This window comes from Gobio gobio (assembly GCF_949357685.1).
Source record: "Gobio gobio genome assembly, chromosome: 6".
Classification (NCBI taxonomy): domain Eukaryota; kingdom Metazoa; phylum Chordata; class Actinopteri; order Cypriniformes; family Gobionidae; genus Gobio; species Gobio gobio.
The window spans coordinates 10,247,769-10,268,334 of record NC_137102.1 but is presented as its reverse complement, the minus strand read 5'-3'; the positions used below and the strand labels follow the sequence as shown (position 1 = coordinate 10,268,334).

The 20,566-nt window shown below is 39.2% G+C and overlaps 1 protein-coding gene across 1 annotated transcript in view; it reads right to left on the bottom strand.

The window, feature by feature from the left end:
* Window positions 1-911: 911 nt before the first annotated feature.
* cdh6 (cadherin 6) overlaps window positions 912-20,566 on the bottom strand; it is a 34,938-nt gene continuing 15,283 nt past the window's right edge. Inside the window, exons 4-12 of the mRNA XM_079819215.1 lie at window positions 19,938-20,057; window positions 17,512-17,685; window positions 16,627-16,814; window positions 16,236-16,486; window positions 15,026-15,162; window positions 14,648-14,778; window positions 9,902-10,019; window positions 7,286-7,537; window positions 912-2,898 (exon numbers count right to left, since the gene is read on the bottom strand). Of these exons, the coding sequence (XP_079675341.1) occupies window positions 2,393-2,898; window positions 7,286-7,537; window positions 9,902-10,019; window positions 14,648-14,778; window positions 15,026-15,162; window positions 16,236-16,486; window positions 16,627-16,814; window positions 17,512-17,685; window positions 19,938-20,057 (1,877 nt within the window). The 3' untranslated portion in view covers window positions 912-2,392. The remainder of the gene's footprint in view (window positions 2,899-7,285; window positions 7,538-9,901; window positions 10,020-14,647; window positions 14,779-15,025; window positions 15,163-16,235; window positions 16,487-16,626; window positions 16,815-17,511; window positions 17,686-19,937; window positions 20,058-20,566) is intronic.

The following is a 20,566-nucleotide window of genomic DNA, read 5'->3' as shown; positions in this document are numbered from 1 at the left end:
TTGGGTTTTTTTCCTCAGTTGTAGCTGCCTTAATAAACATATAAAACTGGCAAGATTTATCCCACAATTATTTACAGAAACTATTACACTGCGATGACGGAGTTGACATGTTAAGGCTGTGACCGTAGAGACTTCAATATTGTTTGTTTAAAATATTAAAAAAATCTATAATTTCCACGACTATGTGTCCGACTGTGAGATCCACAATGAGCAGGAAATAGCAAATTCTCCTCAGAGTTAAAGCTGCCCATGACACTGCCTGATTTATTCAGAAATCCTGACGGAGTTGACGCAAAGTGAGGACACCGCTTTTATAGCTATTTTTTAATGAAAAAAATATTATTCAATATTTACTTGTTGTATTGTTTGATATCTTAAAGACTTCTGCCTTTGAATGTAACTGTGTATTTTTTAATTTGTTGCATTTTTAAACACTTTGTTTGGCAGTTTTACATTGTGACCTCATGCCGAGGACAGGTTAAATTACATGTGTTTCCAAGTATATAGAGTGTGCTTTTAAAATAATACTAAAGAAATTAATTATTTAAAAGAATAAGCAATAAATGTCCTGAGTATACACATTTCCCTTAGATGTAACTTTGTAACTTGTGTTGACATTCTTACTTTTTAACATAAATAGGGCTTTTGTGTTTGGGACATTTTTGTCCCTTATCTCATGAATCAGTTATCTGTATTAAAAATAAGTTCTAATATATGCTAATATATACACACAGTATGATGACACACACACACACACACACACACACACACACATTTTATAGATTGATTGAACAGCCCAACAGTAATTTGCCAAATAATTAAATAAATACAAATTCCTTGTGACAAGTCAGAAGCTTAACGCAATGCATTTGTAAGTGTTTTCTTGGTGTGCAAAGAATTGCAACGTTTTTCTGTAAAAGAGAACATTTATTTGAATGAAAGTTTGATTCCATTTGCACATCATCAGATGAACTGCAACCAGCTCACGTTTACAGTTGAACACATTCAAAACACGGAAACAATAATACCGAATGTACATATTTCAAGAATATTTAGTCATCATTGTGGTATATAAATATTTGGTACAAAATTTCACAAGATATAAAGTAAAGTAGTACATGGACATAATCTACTCTCCCAAGCCACTGGTACAAAGCACTGTTCATTAAACCAAGTTTTTACAGCATGAGTAACCATCTTTTCTCTTTTTACAGCTTATCAATGACAAAGAATGGAAATTCTGCTTCTAAAACACAAATATTTACCATCTCGAGCGAGCACTGCTGACTCATCCCCTCCTAGCCGAAGAGGTGAAGGCAATCTCAAGGCTCATTTTCTGGTTTGAAGAGAGGACGCAATCATTGCAGAGTGATTTACTTTAAGATTTGACTCACACCTCAATACAACACTGTTGTGGTTATCATTCAGCCAAGGAATAAATCAATTGAGCTTTTATTACTTCCCTGGTTATTCTTTTGCAGCATGTCATTAAGGGACCGTGTGGAAGTGTGTCTCTTACAAGAAGAAAGTCATACTAAGCAGTTCTGAGTTCAACCACACGTTTGTCAGACTGCTAAAGGAAGCAAAACACATTTAGGTCCAATGACATAGCAGATAATTGTAAGCTTCTTGCTTTTTTTTTTTCTTCACGTGGATGATGAAAACCAGTGCCAACCATGAAACATCTTCTGACCCATTTTCTAGATGGGTTTCACACAACCGGTCTTTATTCCGGTTACAGGACAACACATCTCTTCTTGAGTGCGTAAGTAGATTAGTAAAATTATGCAAATGGTTAATAGTAAGGGTTTGAAAATTCCTCCCAGTTATTAGACAACTCCTATGATGTTGAACCGTTTGATTCTGAGCTGCCCGCTACACATTGAGGTCTGACGGTGGATTCACAAGCCCGAGTTTGGCGGTGGTTTCATTACTTTCATAAAGTACTCGGCCTTGGCTTTTTATTCAATGACCTGCTCAAGTTCACTTCAAGTGTTTCACAGGCTCGCAGTCAACTGATAAACTGTTCTTTGCAGCAGTATTTGAACAGCGATTCCGCATCAGATGCTTGGCTTTTCAAAAGAACGTTTGCAATGATGGTTACAGATATGAAACACTGTAGACATCTCCAAAACAATCTGGGATTATGCAAAAAGATGTCACCGCAGATGATCTTTCTGATAAGATACGTCCTCCTCGTGGAGCGTGAAGTTGGTCTCCTCTTTTGAGAAAACGCACAGCCAATCACGACAGAGAAACCGGCTGCCTGATTGTAGGACAAAGAGAAGGATAAAAGGGCACTTTGTAAAAGAAATTAGGCTGCCTCATTCTGCCACTCCAGTCTTCACGTAGAGGCAGATCAGCAAATGAGTCTTGTTCTGCAGTCTGTCCATTAGGAGTCCCAGTCGCTGTCCTCCCCGCCGTACATGTCTGCTAGCTTCCTGAAGCGTGGCCCCCACTCGCTGAGGTAGTTATAGTCATGCACCCCCTCCGAGGACACGGACCCCAGCGAGCTGAGCGACTCGGCCACCGATCCGTTACCCTCGTACGCATAGGTGGCCAGCGAATCATAAGGAGGAGCCGTGGGGTTGCCATCATTTTCCTGCACGCGCTGGTTGATAAAGTCCCGCACGTCTGCGTTCTCTCGGGACGGCACAGTGGTCCTGCGGAGCGGCGGAGGGGGGTAGAGGGACTCGGAGGGCAGGATGTCCCGGCGCATTTTGCTGTCCTCCATTGCTTCTGGGTGGCGAAGCGCTCCGATGTCAAAGGCCTGCGTGTCCTCCTCGCCGCCACCCTCATCATTGTAGCTGACGACATTGTCCCTCACGTCCTCCTTGGAAATGATCAGGGGTTCTTTCTTCTTCTGACGTTTCAGGGCAGCAAAGAGCACTACGATCACTACAGAACAAGAGAAGGAAAATTGTTAGTGATGCACCAGAAGGAAAAAGCTTGACAACTATTATGTATACTCATATATGTATCAAAGGTTTGGGGTTACATAATTTTTTTTTTTGTGAAAGAAAATTCATACTTTTATTCAGCAAGGATGCATTAAAATGATCAAAAGTGACAATTATAAAAGCGACTTTTACATTGTTACAAAAAAAAACTTAGAATTTTCTATTCATCAAATATGAATCATATTAGAAATGATTTCTGAAGGATCATGTGACACCGGATGAGTTTGGTTTCCCTGGTTTGGACTGATTATGATCTGCACCTGCTCTTTATTTCGTTGATTGGTTTGACTTGCGTTACTTAAACCCTGAGTTTGTTCAGTTCACTGTCCGTTCTCTTCAATATTATGTCTGTTGTTCTGTTCTACATGTATTTATATCCAGTGTTGGGGGTATTGTAGTTCCAGACTAAATGTGAGCATTTATTTATCTCACTTGCACAATAAAGATTCTGTACTCCTCAAAATGAATAAATCAGTCAAATGCAAAATCAGAGTACTATGCAAACCTCCAATAATTAAATGTTAAATAAAACAACTATTTTTATGCATAATCTACCTTTACATTTAATTTACCAATGTCTTGCTGCTGACCTTTGATGATGAAAATTACTAGATTTTTTTATTGGTAAAACTTTTTTCTCCTGCGTCCTATTCTACCATTATCCAGAATGGCAGCACAGCAGAGCTGCGCCCTCTACTGTTAATGCGTGAATTAGCATTTTTACCTCAGCCTGGGGCTTATTATTTCAATTTTGGTATGAAGAGGTCTTTACCGTTGCACAAAAATATAACTTTTTTGTTATAAACAAAAACAAAAACAAAAACAAGCCCAGACCAGGGGTCCGTTCTTCGTACCTCGCTTAATACATCTGAGATGATTTGACAGATCCCAGATCTTTTAATCGTGATAACTGATGTCTGGCTAATTTGGTTCTTCAAACGAATTTGCGGATTGGATTTAAATATTTGGATTAAATTATCTAAGATTACTGCGCATTCTTGTTTTCCCTGAAGAGGGCAGATGCATCGATACTCAAAACCACGATCAGCAATGCAGCGATTGGCTGGCGTCAAGACAGCAACGTAATGACATCATATAATTAAAAAAGCCACCTGGCAAAAAACTTGACAAATTACACACAAAAAAACTCACAAATATCTAGACCTTTATAAGGAAACAGCTAAACGACCAAACCAACATACAAGTTATAATAGATCAGTGATAAATGTTTTTTTTTTTTTTTACATGATTACCAATTATTTATATTCACGATTTTATACAGTGTTTGTACACCCTTTACATTTTTATTTCAATGCTGTAATTACATTTTTAATTCAATTTGAAGCAGATTTGTAACGTGACGAATTCTCAGCATCTCCTGCGCTGCATCAAGCCACTCCCATAATATCCGTCATCACTTAAATTCATACACGGCTCAGATTAACTGTACAACATGTGTGTAAACCTCCAATAAAATCATAAAATTATCACCTCAAGATGCAATCTAATCCTGTTTACATGAAATAAGCCTGCTCCCGAGCAGGTTTAAGCTTAAGGACCTGTTGCTATGACAGCAAGTCCAGGATGAGCGTCGAAGAACCAAACAATCCGAGATCATGCCAAATCCTCAACAATCAAATCCAGCTAACTGAGTTAGCGAGGTACAAAGAACGGACCCTAGGTGAGAAAAAGTAATGCAAAAGTAACGTAACACATTACTTTTCTTAAAAAGTAACTAAGTAACTCAATTAGTTACTTTTTAAGGGAGTAACGCAATATTGTAATGCATTACTTTTCAAAGTAACTTTCCCCAACACTGTTTATATCTGATGCCTGAGCCACAGCTCGCTCCGGAGCCTGAGCCAACCACGTCTGACCAGCCAACATCGTCCTACATTGAGGGAAAACTAGTGGAATACGAGGGGATAGAATGGAGCCCTGTCCCGTCAGCTAAGGTGGATGTAGATGCACTAAACTCTGAGTGCCCTATTGATTTGGAAAATAATTGCACCCTGCCTGTTTCCTCACCCTGCTCCGAGCCTGATTTGTCACCCAGCACAGAGTTATTAATGTCTGTTTTCCCACCCTGCCTCCCACTCCCACTCCCACTCCCACCTCCTCTGCCTGTTCCAAGGTGGCCAAAAGAGCCGTTCCTAAAATGTCTGCTTGTTCCTGAGATGTCTATCTGTCCTGTATCAGCCAAGGAGGCTGTTCCTGATAAGTTTGCCCATTCCGCGTTTGCCACAGAGACCATTCCTGAGACGTCTGTCTGTTCTCATCTCCTGCTTGGTGCTTTGTGAATTTGCATCAGGCTAATTGTTGGCCAGTTCAGCCCTGGGCTGTCAACCCGTTTGCTCTACCTAAAACCTCTGCGATGTCACTCCACCTCGGCCTGTCGACCTGCTGGCTCCACCTGGGACCATTGTCCCTACAGCTCCACCGTGCTTCCTTATCTTTATCCTTAGTCCTTCAGCACCCTAGCTTCACCTCGGCTGCTTGTCTCTGCGCCTCCTCCTTGGTCTCCAGGACCTTCTGTGTCTCTCATTTGCTCTGGGTCTCTACCACCATCAGCTTTGTCTCGGTTAATAGTTCATCTGGTTCCGTCTGCCAAGTCGACACCATGGCTTCTCCCTCCCTAATCTCCGCCATGGGCTTTTATCCTGGGGTTCTGCTGGGGATTCCACCCTGGCTCCTCCCACCATCATCTCCGCACTGGGACCTACCCGGCTCTCTCTGGAGTCTCCCGTTAATTGCTCCACCCTGGCTCCTGTGTCCCTTGTGCCTGCCCTGCGCCAACCTCTTAAGCCCCTGGCGCGATGGGGGATATGTTACAGGTATTCTGGGTTTATTGTCTGTTTTGGGTGGGTTTTGCACTTGTTTTAGTTCAGTTTCCTGTGGTTGAGTTTTGTTTCCTTGATTTTTCATTGATTGATTGTGATCTTCAGCTGTTCTCTATTTCATTGATTAGTTTGGTTTGTGTTATTTAAACCCTGAGACTTTCAGTTCATTGTCCGTTCTTGTCAAATATTATGTTGGTTGTTCTGTTCTACACATTTTTGTATCCAGTATTCTGAAGTGTTATTTTGAGTTAATTTTCATTAAACATTCACTGCTTGCGATTAAATCCAGCCTTTTATTTCATCGTGTTTGCAACCAGCGCTGACAGCTTTTTAAAGATATTAAAATAGAAAATATTTATTTAAAATTGTAACAATATTTCACAATATTACTGTTTTTACTGTATGTTGATAAAAAAGTGGTTTAAATGTGGTCATATTTAATATAAATGTGGTCATATTGAAATTAGATTTATCATATATTGTGCGTTGCTTGTATGTTGTATAATTAGTGCAAGCTATTATATATTGTGATACTTAGTGCAAGCTATTACCACCTACAGAAAGCAGATGGTAAACCAAATGTCATTGAAAAATGATGTAGAAGAGCATTATAAACGGCCATATATCCAGATGTTCGGTGTGGTAATGTATGCTTTCTGCATTTTGAAGTGGAGATTCAGATGGCATGTGGAAATAAACCATGCTATAAGTGGGAGCAATTCATTTTCAGTTAAACCCCCCCCCACCACCCCCTAGTACCATTTGGTTGCTTTTATCAGTGATCTTTCACTGCAACGGAGTAGGAAAAGTTTCATACATGATGCATTACCCAGTGGGTGACACCTACTGGAGGTGTTAGGTCGTTAAGCTCTATTGCACGCAGTTCACAGGTGAGAACTATGAGTAGATGATGTTAACAGATAGCAAAACTCAAATAAGCAAGTTTTTCTATAGCAATTCAAACGCAGTCAAGAAATCACAGTAAATCGATCAATTACACGTACACGCTATATGACAAGTGTTTCAATTAAAATTAAGCCCAGAACTCAAATGTGATATTCCATTTTTGTTAAATTAAATCAAGACTGGATTCATTTGAGTTTAATTGAAATGTAGCTCGTGTTACTCAGTTTCCTGATTAAATAACCAACAACTTTTATCAGTTCAGCCATCTGAGCATGTCAGAAACTGTTTTTCTTTATTTTCTTTTTCCCTTAATTGCAAATTATTTTACATGCAGATCAGGCGTACACACTTCAGACCACTGGAATTGTAATTAATCAAATGGCAGCGCAGACAAAAGCGTTAACTGACAGGAAGACAGGTGGGAAAATGAACTGAAAAGTCTAACTAACAAAGGGCTTGAAAGATGAACAGTCGGATTCACCGTGGACAGATAGATGAATGAAGCGGGCATCTGACAGATGGACGTAGAAGAAGTGATCTGATTGTTAAAGTCAAAAGAGAGAACCGAAGGTTACTTACAGAGCAGGATGAGGATGCAGAGCAGGATGGCCACCAGCGCTCCCGTGCTGAGCCCCGCAGAGCTGGTCAGAGCCTCTGCATTGCACATCTCCATGTTGCCGTCACGGTCGCACGTGCACACCCGAATTGTGAGCGTGCCCGTGCTGCTCTGCATGGGAAAGGTTCCATCTGAGATAATCACAGCCACTAGATGGGTGCTCTTGTGCATTCGGCCAAATCCAGTACGCCGTGTAAAGATTCCAGCTGTGTTATCTGTAGAGAGTAGAGCGCTTAGTTTATTAACACTTCAACACATACCACTGGACTTTATTAACCTGGGACGTCATTTACTACCCTCCCCCTCGTTAATTTTTGAAAGTTAGAAATCAACCTTCTTAGTATTCCTTAATCAATTCATTATAAACAATGTAACAAGAAAAAAACATAATTAAAAAAGATGATCTGTTTTCTAATACATTTTTGGTAAAAAAAAAGAGGTATCTACACTCGAAAATGGTTCTTCGTCGTAATCATAGAGGTACCACTTTTGGTGCTATATAGTACCATATCTTAACATGTTCTGTATATGGTAGCGGTGCTATATAGCACCTTAGTCAAAGAACCGCTGAAGAACCACTGAAGAACCACTGAAGCACCAAAATTGGTGCCATATATTTTTTTCTGTGTATCAATAATTGAATCTCTAATGGCTCAATAAGTGCAATTCCCTTTCAGTCGGTTACGTCCGATGTACGTCTCCGTTCCCTCCTTCAGGGAACGAGGGTTACATACGTAACCGAGACGTTCACCTTTGTTCCTCAAGGTGGCAATGTCTGATACACAGTGATAATGACGTGATGTTTCACTCATAATTACCACAGACATAAAACAAAAGAATACAAAAGTATAATCAGCAGAACTTTAGTGATTTCAGTGATTTATTTCAGAGCAAATATTAGTGTCACTGTCACTTGATGGTGGATCTATTAAGAAGCTGTCAGCGATCAAAATACTGATTTTGAAGATGTTGAAAATTATAATTTTGAGAATATGGTTGAGGTCATGAATATGAGCCAGAAGCTAAATGTACTGGGGAAATGAGCTCTGACGATGACAGTAATGATGGTAAAAAGCATCTGCTCAAATCGAACCCTTCCAAGTTCCAAAAGGTAACGAAACATGCTTTATTTTACTCTTTTGTAATTGTTTTTAAAAGATCAAGAGTTTTATATTATTGCGGCAGTTAGAGATCACGAGACATGAATATGTAATAATGATTGGCGAAACCTTCATGCATATTCATGCAATAGTTAAAGTGCTTTTCAGATATTACCTTTCATTCGGTGTGTAATATAGCTGTTTGTGAATGTAAAAGGTCTGCAAAGTTTTAAAAATCTGTGTAAAGTGCAAAACAAATAACATTAGACTCTCTCTCTCTCCAAAAAATAAAAAGAATCGATTCTGAACTGCCGAAACAAGTCATCAGTAAGTTGCATATGTAACAATGTAACACATTTGCATAATGCCCATATATGATCTTCGTTGGTTGCCTGCAAACATCTACTTTGACCCGCCCTCAAACACTGTACCTAGTTAATATTGCGTCCATATTGAGAAGATGCCATTTTCTGTGCTGCAAAAGCAAATTCTCTTTGTAAAAGAGTCAGTGCTTAAAATGACCACAGAAGTACAACAGCTGTATAACTTTTTGAAGATGGCTTCACAAATCTCTGTCTAAATGGGATTTACAAAACGCCATCCATTCAAGATGGGCCAGTACCCACTTTATTTGGACCACCTTGCTCATCAAAATCACAACCTGTAAGTATGATTAATTAGTATTTTTTTTCCCCCCGTGTTCAAAATACATCGTTTTGTGTTGGTCTCTGGCTAAATACTTCTGCTTATCAGCTGTGTGCCACTATTACGTACAATTGTGTCCATTAATGCATTAATAATCTTACTACTTTGAGTAAAGGTAAAGGATGGAGCAAGATTTGTTTTACAAAATTTAAGTCCTGCTCAAGTCATCTTTGCGATGGAGGTTCGGGTTGAATAACTAGTTATTCCAATATTCCATCATCGGACTCACGCTTGGATTGATATGGTAAAAGTCGACGCCCCTGTTACTGTCTTTACAGTGTGTATAATCTCTGAGCTTTAGGAAGCCTCTGGACGGTGCTGAAGTTCAGTTATTGTAATTGAGCTGTAAGTGGTAGACCAATCACAACAGACTGGGCCATCTGGCCAATCAGAGCAGAGAAGAGGGGGTTTAGAAAGACTGAATCTTTAGACAAGTCTTTTGTGAATCTTTGAAAAATGTGGTGATGCGCAATGTATATTGTGAGAAAATGAGAGTGTTTTTTGACCTTTGATGCATGTTGTAGGAGACCTCCAAAACTAAATTAGAAACCTTTAAAACAGCATAATAGAGGCATTTTAAGGAACGAGGCAACTGCTCTCTCTGCAGACCACAACAAAAATTATGTCTACTGCAAAACAAGCTGGCTCAGTTTAAACATCTAGATGTGAAGAGGCCATGTGTCCTAAAGATTTCTCCTGTTTGATTGGTCTGTGTTGTCATGAAGAGAGACAGTGAGCTAGTTAGAGGGCCAGACAATGTGAGAGGGCACCCACCTCCATTATCTCGGACTGAGAAGTTTGCTCGCACTGAGCTCTCTGGTGCTAAGGAGAACAAGAAGCGATGTCCACCGACTGGGTCATCTGGATCCACTGCGCTTATTGTCTGGATTTTCTGTAGTAAAGAAGCAAATGATGACAATCTCATATTTACCAAAATGCATAGGGCATACGGTACATTACAAATGGTGTTTGGATCGTTTTTGATAAAGCCTCCATCATACATTTCTTAATTATATTTGAAATTAAAATCATATTATTTTCTATCATCACTGTTATCTATTTAACTCATTTGGTTGAAGAAGATGTTGCTATTTTTGTCAACTTCTAATATCAAAAACAGGCATTTTTCTTTATTCTTCAATCTTCATTTCAATTAATTTTTGATTCCACTCAAATTATGATATGCATATTTTTCAAATGCATCAAAAAAAAATATATATACAGTGCCCTCCACAATTATTGGCACCCCTGTTTAAGATGTGGTTGTGGACTTCTAAAAATTCTCCTTTTTTTTTAAACAACATAGAACCCAAATGCAAAAAAAAGAGAAAAAGTACAAGTTACATTAACTACATTACTTTGGTGGTAAAAAAAATCACACATTTAGAAAAAAAAAAAAAACTTGAAATCATGTGTCCCACAATTATTGGCACCCCTAACAATTCCTCTGAAAATTTTTATTGATTTTTTTTTAAATATATTTTTCTGTAGTTGCTAAAGTTGGTCAGGGTATCTAGGAACTTTTAATTAGTAATTCATGACTTCCTGTTTCCCTGGGGTATAAATATTACGTGACACAGAGGCCTAATTCTCTTACCCATTTGTCAACATGGCAAAGACAAGAGAACACACCATTCAAGTAAGGCAGATGTGTGTCGACCTTCATAAGTCAGGCAATGGCTACAAGAAAATAGCCACTCGCCTTAACTTACCCGTATCTACAGTCAGAGGAATCATTAAGAAGTTTAAAACAACTGGAACAGTGACAAACAAGGCTGGAAGAGGTCCCAAGTTTATCTTGCCACAACGCACAGTGAGGAGGATGGTAAGAGAAGTAAAAAAATGTCCTAAGCTCACTGTCACAGAATTGCATCAAAGAGTGGCATCTTGGGGTCACAAAGTCTCCAAAACAACCATCAGACGCTCTCTACATGCCAACAAGCTGTTTGGGAGGCATGCAAGAAAAAAGCCTTTTCTCACTAACACTCACAAACGTAAACGTCTGGAGTTTGCTAAGCGGTACTGGGACTTCAACTGGGATCGTGTGCTTTGGTCAGATGAGACTAAGATTGAGCTTTTTGGCAACAAACACTCTAAGTGGGTCTGGCGTAAGACAAAAGATGAGTATGCCGAAAAGCACCTCATGCCCACCGTGAAGTATGGTGGAGGATCTGTGATGCTGTGGGCCTGTTTCTCTTCCAAAGGCCCTGGGAACCTTGTTAGGGTGCATGGCATTCTGAACGCTTTGCACTACCAGGACATTTTAAATAAAAACCTGATGGCCTCTGCCAGAAAGCTGAAGATGGGTCGTCATTGGGTCTTTCAGCAGGATAATGATCCAAAACATGTGGCAAAATCTACACAAAAATGGTTCAGCAGTCACAAACTCAAGGTCCTCCCATGGCCATCTCAGTCCCCAGACCTCAATCCAATTGAAAACCTGTGGGGCGAGCTAAAGAGGAGAGTGCATAAGAGAGGACCCAGGACACTGGATGATCTAGAAAGATTGTGCAAAGAAGAATGGTCAAAGATCCCTCTCTCTGTGTTCTCCAATCTTGTGAAATGTTATAGGAGGAGATTAAGTGCTGTCTTGTTGGCAAAAGGGGGTTGTACAAAGTATTAACATCAGGGGTGCCAATAATTGTGGGACACATGATTTCAAGTTTTTTTTTTTCTAAATGTGTGATTTTTTTTTTTTACCACCAAAGTAATGTAATAAAATGAAAGGTTGGATTTTTGTCTTTTTTTGCATTTGGGTTCTATGTTGTTTAAAAAAAAGGAGAATTTTTAGAAGTCCACGACCACATCTTTAACAGGGGTGCCAATAATTGTGGAGGGCACTGTATATATAACTAATTTAAAGCCATATATAACTAATTAAAACATTAGGGGTGTAACGGTACACAAAACTGTCGGTTCGATACGTACCTCGGTTTTGAAGTCACGGTTTGGTACGGCTTCGGTACAGCAGTTTTACAACATTGCTTTTTATTTATTTTTATTAAACAGTGTTTTACTGAAAAAATTGTGTCTGTCCTTGAATTAATTAAATTATAACAAAGTTTATTGAAGATATTGCTGTAAAATATATACTTGCACATTACTATAATATTAAAGGTTGACAACAGAGCCCAAACTATCAGCCCATATTCAGTTGCTATTTATTTTTAGATATAATAATCAACACTCAAATAACATAGTACGCCAACATGTAAACTTCACACAAGGCAGTTTTTGCAATAACTTCTAAATATAATTATAAAATGTTTTTTTTCTCTCCAATTAATCATTTAAGTTATACACAGTGTCTGTCATTTTCATGACAGGTTTATTTATACATTAAATAATCAAGACATCACTAACAGGTTAAGCAGAATATAATGAATAGGCTAATGAGATGAGATGAGATGAGATTCAAGTTTATTGTCATTACACATGTACAAGTACAATGCAACGAAATGAAGTTTGGAGCAAGCCTCCGAGCCGCAGCTATTTAAAGCGCCGCCACACGCTCTCCGGAAATAAAGAAATGCAGATTGCTAAGCATACATGCAAACATTACATACATAGTACACACAGTACACGTGGTCACGTGATGGGATTTTTTGTTGGGAATAGTAAGGGAGATAGGAAGGAGGAAAGGGTAATGTGCCTATATTTAGTGAAATAGTTGATTTCTCTAGTGAATAAAATTCTGTGGACACTGAATGACTGCCTGAGGGAAATGTGATGCTACATGACATTGTTTACAAGCAGTTATATTTAGGTCTTTCCGCCGCTGAAACACTGATTGAGCGATTACACCACATATGATTTGTGAAAGTAAGTTGTAATGTATCCTCAACATACCTTCAGATGTTCATTCATGTTTATTCTTTAGGAAGAGATGATCAATCGCGTCACACGGCGGCTTGAACTGATGCGCATATACAGTGATCAGTCACGCCACATTAAAGAGCGTCGAAACGGCATTTATCGTTTGAATTTCGTGATAAAAATTGACTGAATACTTAATATGTTCGTGTGGGAACTATGGAAGTGTGTTCCGCGCTTAAAACAAGCCGACTGTTAACTGTTAAAGACTGCATTCGGCAACACGCGTGCACCGAACCGAAAGCCCTGTTCCGAAACGATACGCGTACCGTTACACCCCTATAAAACAATATTATTTTGTTAGTTTTATTGTAGTCTGCCTTTAGCTAACGTTAGCAATGTAACTTTTGCTTCATACCATCCTCCATTTAGGCCTCCTATTAATTATCTTGACATTATGTACATTGTGTAAGCTTGACAGCACATATTCTTGTACGTCTGCTATACCCTATTACTTAAAAAAAGCATTCATTTTTATTTAAGTTGCAGAGCTGGAAAGGTACTGCATAACAGGAATGACCTATTCACAATGTCATCTTTCAGACCTTACAAGTGTTTACATGTAAACACTATAAGCATGTTTACTGCGAGGAAAGATGTTGGCTCAGTGATAGAGGCTCATGGTTATCTTTAGTTGTCACCAAGGGCAATTTTAGTTTAAATGCATCTCTCAAGGGTGCACTGGCAACACGCTGTGACAAAAATGTAATCATCCATTGTGTGCTTCGTGATTTTTTTCTCTACCAGGCTTACGCACTGGCCAGATTTCTTGCTTGCGTGTTGCTGGCTGGCTTCCCTTTCCTCTGGGCTTTACTTCAGTCTGTTCGAATGTAACTGCTGAACAGAACCAAAATCCTAGCCTTATCTCACACTGCCGTCGCTGAAATATAGCTAATAAACACAATGCTAATTAATAATTGTTTTGTTTCATCATGCAAGTAACAGAATGGCCACACTCTCTTTTGCCTAAACCCTCTTTTACCTAAATGTAATTAAATGGGAGACACATAATTATTATAGATGTAGTTGATAGCATATGCACAATAATTTGTGTAAAATAATAGTTCAATTGTCCTTGTTTTGAGTATTGAGTCATTTTGCTTCTCAAGTAAATGGAGAAAGATGTTTTGATATTTTTACTGAAAAAAATATATATACTGCTAATACTGTGTGCATGTATGTTCATAGTCTTGGATCTTTTTGTACCCAATAACTAAACCACGGCAAACACCAGGTTGAACAATTCTGCCAGACGCTGAGGTGGGCGGGTCAGTGAGGTGGGTGATGACGGACAACGAGGGATACAAGAAGAGTCAGGAAATGGAGGAGAGGTGGACAGTTATTATGAAGTGCCTGTGAAATGTGACAGCCCCTGTCATCCACCATGACACATAATCTCATCAAGCCTGACAGAAAAAGGCTCTGCCGTCTAATCCATGAAGGAGAAATACTCATCACTGATCTCTATCTCGCTATGGAGGTGTGAGTTCTGTAGAGGTCACACACTGTTTAACAGACGCCCCTGCTTTAAATCGACACATCCATCCAGCGGCCGAACAGGAAAAGTGGACTTATTCCTCCTTATCTTACATCGAAATTGACAATGTGGCAGATAAAATGGGAAACGTATACTAAAATGCTCTTTACCTGACCGGCATTGGCGTTTTCACAGACGAAGGTCTCGTAGAAGGATGCCAGCACTGGGGGGTTATCATTGACATCCAGTACGCGGATGTACACAGGCACTCGGCTGGTCTGCTCTGGGTTGTCTAAGTGTCCTTAAAAAGATGTGGCAGATGATGGTTGACTACTTGAGATGATAGAAGCTCACATTATTGGAGCCACAGGAGGAAACTGGATTTCTAATTTAAAAAAGTAAACTAATATATTTAGTCAATATAAGCTGTCATGGTAAATGAAAATGCGGAAATCTTATTGGAGAAATTTAATGCTGGATGACTTGAGCTTAGCAAACTAAATTCGTTCCAAATGAACTGCGGCTGTGAGCCGTGTGGAGTTACTTACTAAACTCGGTTGCGATCACTGAAATGTTGTGCCAAGCGAATTCCTCTCGGTCTAGAGGCCTCTGCAGGAATATAGATCCATTCCCAGCATAGACACCAAAAACCCGGTCCACATCTGTGTGTCGATCAATGGAATACCTGCAATTCAAACCATTCAGCTCAACTGTCAACAGTTCCAATGTGTTTGCAACAGTGCTCTTTAAAAAAAAGAAGTGTAGAATAGTGATAAACTACGATGTGGCCAGTGACTCAATTATGCACAAAGAAAATGAAGTGTGAAAAAATGCAAGTTTGTTTTGTCAGTGTTGTCACAATCATCGATGTGTAGGACAGCTTTTCCTGTAGTGAGCTCTTTTTGTTATTAGCTTGTAAAGTAAACTACTTTTTCAATAAGGTGCTAGTTTAACCACTTTTAATTCTAATTAGCAATTAGCAAAACAGCTTCCCCAACACTGGTTTGCAAAACCGTTAAGACAGCTGAACCTTTAGAGCTGGAGACACTTCAGGGCGCTTGATGCACACCACAGCTATAACTGCATGAAATCCCAGTGCCCTGAGCCCACACATGCCCAGTTCCCATTTGTTCTATTTTACCAGAAGATCCCAATATTGCTCTTTCAAATGCAATCAATCAGTGGGATTGTTCAATTTCCTAATTAGCCTCCTGATGTTCAGAGCGACAGTGTTGCTCGTGCTTCTGATGTCCCTGATAATTACCAGCCCCGAAGTCCTGTTCTCTGCTGCAGAGGGCTTTTTAATTGCGCTTCCATTCTGCGTTCTTATTTACTGTGGTCTCCGGAGGGAAAAACATCCATTTATTGTCCTCCTGAGCCTTCCGCATCAGCTTTATCATTAGGGCGCTTTGGACAGTGATAATATCCTCATTTATTCTCATAATTGTAGTTTATTACAATTATCTCATAAAGATGCTGCGATTGAAGGACCTCTTGAATTAAATGTGAATTTAATAAACATGCTTTGAGGAAGCAGTCCATCTAAGCTCATATTGCCACAGCTTCAGACAGATTAATCAGGGTTTTGCAGATATCAAAAGGTCACCGGAAGAAACGGGCAAATGTTTAAGAGGCTTGCATGCTATTGTCAAGCTATTATGCGTTGGGCCATGTGCATTTAAAGATATTTACAGTGATTTTGTAAATATAGATGATAAATCACAATGTGATGTGATGATATTAATGCAAAGCCCTTACTTGACCGGACTGCGGCGTATGTCCGGATCCATGGCACTGACCGCTCCTATCACTGTGCCCACAGCCGCATCCTCTTTCACTTCCAAAATGTAGCTGATTTTCTCAAATTGAGGGGGCTCATCCACATCCTCAACGCTGACCCTGACAGTTGTCATGTCCTTTGCATCCAAGCTCAGAAAGCGTGGGTCTGGATGTGTGTTTTGGACCTTGATCTGAAGGATGTATGATTTCTTCTTCTCGTAGTCCAGAGGCTGCAACCGAAACACATTCACAGTCAAATTTTCAGCCCCCCATTTTATGCATTTTATTCACGTACCATCAAAAAAAAACAAGCTCCTAAAAACGAAATTCTACTTTCATACTCAAAGCACGAAAGAAAGATTCTCTGTACCTTCTTAACGCTAAGTATGCCTTCTTGGGTGTTCCTGTCAGTGCTGATGTCGAACACATCCAGACCATCTCCGCCAACAATGGTGTAGTCCATCTCTGCGTTTCTGCCGACGTCGGCATCCACAGCCTCAATCCTGCCAACGGATGATCCTACCTTGGTGATCTCTGGAACGCTGAACTGATATATATCTGGGGAACATAATGTTAACATCAGGGTTTGTGCTTGAAACTGTAAATTCTCTTGAGAGAGGATCTACACTATTATAGTGCAGCAGGAGATCATATACTTGTTTAAAATAACCTAAAAGAAGAGTTTGGAGGAACAAATCTCGTTTGACAATTTGCACTCGTAAATCTACATATCCGATCCCTGCATCTAATACTGTAGCCAATTAAAGTGCTTTTTAAAGCATTTTCACCTACTCTTGGTGTTCTCTTTACTGTAATAAATGGTGAACGTGACCAACATTGTGCTGCCTGCAATAAATCCGCTTTGTGCAGATAGCCAGCATTCCTCTGATTAACATGACAGAAATTCCAAGCATTTTCTATTTGCATGCAGGCTAAAAGAATAGATTATATTAAGAGAAACACAAAAGAGTAAGTGAGCTGAGCCCACTCTGTCCATTTAATCAGGATTAACACACAGACCTCACGCAGTTGCTAAAGCTTTGCCACTAACCATTTTCCTTCACACAATGCTAAAAATGTATCCGTCTTTGTGTTTTGAAATGTGTGTATTGTATTTGTTGTTTATTTCAACTGTACGACTTTTGCAAATGACAAGAATCATTGGAATTATGGAACAGATGTCTTGTTCACATATCAGTTTGTTGATATTTATGAATTTACATACATATTTTCTATCTATTAAATGCATGCTTACTCTGTGTGAAATGAGGGGGGTTGTCGTTGACATCGGTAAGGCTAATGTTTACTGTGGTGCTGCCTGTCAAGCCCCCCTTCTGGCCGGCCATGTCCTTGGTTTCGATCACCACCTGGTAGTGCTCCCTCTGCTCTCTATCCATATCAGAAGGTCCCAAAGCTGTCCGGATTATACCTGAGGGAAAGATGACTTAATTCGTTAACATCCAATCCAGCCCAGTTCCTTACTCTAGGAGATGGACGACACCAGACCGCAGTTGCAGCTGAGTCTTTGTTGTGTTTGAACAGTGCAGAACTAATTGCGTACATGCATTGAGACTGACATTTTGCCGCAGAGATTATTACAGGCGGCAGCTGCTGATTGAGAGATCGCTGCAGGTTCTGAAGAAACAAGATCTTGGATTATTAAAACCGGTGTTTTACAAGCTAAAACAATTTGGTCTCAAGCTATTTCAGAGCAAGACATTGTTGGACTTGCTTCGCCATGTTGGACCAGTCATTTTTGGCAAAAAGATTTTTCTTTTCTTTTTTTTTTTTACAGCAAGAAATCGAATATAATACAAGACATAATGTACAAGTAGTAAATATTTGAAATAAGTTAACTAATACATGTAGGGCTGCAACTAACGATTATTTTGATAATCGATTACTTGGCTGGTTATTTTTTCGATTAATCGGATAAAAGCCCTTTTTTATTTTACTGACAAAACACAATATTCTACATCCCGCCCAATGCTGTCCTTCAAACAAACGTGCCAGCTGAGTGCTGTGAAAACATACATAGTGAATATATCTACCCTTACATAAATTAACCATGGTTTTACATTGAATAAAACAAATAATAATAGTAATAGTAATACATAAATAACAGGGTTATTGTAGTTATTCAATGATAACCACAAATTAACCATGGTTTTGCTTCAAATCCGTAGTTTAACTGGTATTTGTGTAGTTATACATATAGTAATCAATTCGGGAAAAACATGGTTTTATTATAATAAAAACATTGTTTTACTGTAATAAAACCATGGTTAATTTTTGTAAAGGGTATGTTTGTGCTATACACAAAAGTTATTAAGCTAAAGGAGTTTAAATCCCTACATTACAATGATATTAAGGAAAAACAAAAAAACACAAACTCAGTGTTAGAAGATAAGAGGAATGTTCTGCAGGAACACACACACACACACACACACACTATGGACACATCTTACATTTATGTTCAAATTACACACTGTTATCCTTTTACAGCTACTACTCTCATAACATAGGCCTACTTGAATTACATGTTGACATTTAAACCTAAATTTAGCGTCCTAAAACAGATATTTCAGCTAAATGGATGTTTTTGCACTGAATATTAATTGTCTCCCTCTACTGCGTTCTGTCTGTTTGACGCGCATGCGCGCGGCCTTCACATTCTGTGAAGTTTAACAGACTGTCTGGACGCGCTTTCAAGCAAAATGGAAATGCTCGGGTGAATTAGTAACATTTACAGATGAGGTTATAATTAATGTTCTCTATATAGATCAGGGGATATAACCTGTAAAATGAATGTTTTAACCGGAGGACACACACTCATCTGTCAAAGTGCATGACAGGGTATGTTGGAAGCTTAGCGTACAGAGAGCAGACCCGACTAATCGATAATGAGAACCGTTATCGATGATTTTCATTATCGATTATTATCGACTAGTTGTTGCAGCCCTAAATACATGTTTTAAAACATGTAATCATAATTCAGTGTTAATTAGGAATAAAAAGGCACAATATATACAGTATATATATATATATATATATAGATTAATGGGATAGCAAATTCACTTTCTTATATGTAACACCCACTTTTCATGACCCAATTAATTTGAGTTGGATAAAATCAAGTCTCATCCTACATTCTTTCTTATTGAACATGCTTTACAGAAGTAAAATGGCTTCTGATTCACTTTGAATTTGAACACGAGTATGCCTGACGTATCGGTTAGACCCAAAAAAAGGCAAAAGACAAATCCAGTAATTCTCGTAACGAAGAATCCAAGCCCTGCTGCTTCTTTGAATGGCACAAATGTTCTCAGATTAACCCCTACCTCTAATGAATATCCCTTTTTTTCGGTCTTAGGATTTCATGTGCTCATGGACATCATCGTTCGTGTCCCATCTGGGCTAAAGCATATCAGTGTTAAGCCGGACAATAATCTGCCATGGGAGCTTTTGTGTTTCTATTTCTCTTTTGTTTAAACAAAGACCTCTGCGGGAAATGTTCCAGGGCACACATTAGCAATGATTAAACTCGCTGGGCGAATTTGCTCGTCTAAATTGCTTGAACGACGGAGCTGCAGTGCAACCCTTGCCCCATATCAAATTATACAGATACACATTCTATTTCACCATTTCTGTCTATGATATAACAGTTCAACATCGACTGACCTGTATTTGGCTCTACTGAGAAGTATGGATGACCCTGGCTGATGCTGTAGGTTAGCTTTGCACTCTGGCCAAACATTTCATCGTCTGCATCCTGGGCGGTAACTTGAGTGACATAGGTGCCTGAAAAACAAGAAATTAGTTCAAGAAAAAGTTAAAATGGAAAAACCTGTCATTATGTACTTGCTCTCAGGATGTTATTTTGTTATGACTTTGGTTCTTCAGTGGAAATAATGTGTTTGTCACTCTTGTCTATGACTAAGGAATTGAATGTCTGAGTGATTCATTCCCGAATCGGACGAATTCTCAAGTTCAACATACTGGTTCAGTGATCCAGTTTCAGCAGTTAAAAGGGTGGTTCCGTGGTTTTTTTCTAGGCTTGGTTGTGTTTATGGGGCGCAGTATAACATGTCTTAATACGTTTTTTTTCTTCTTATATTTTACCTTTATTCCACACCGCTGTCTCCACAGTGCTTTGAACGGCTCGTTTGCTTCCTGCTTCTATGAAGCCCATCCCTCCGAAAAACGCAATGGTCTTGGATTGGTTAGATGGCCAAATGTAGTTTGTAGTTCTGCAACAGCGCTCTCTCTTTTGTAATTACTGCGACGTGGCCTCGCCCACTTTGTTGCGT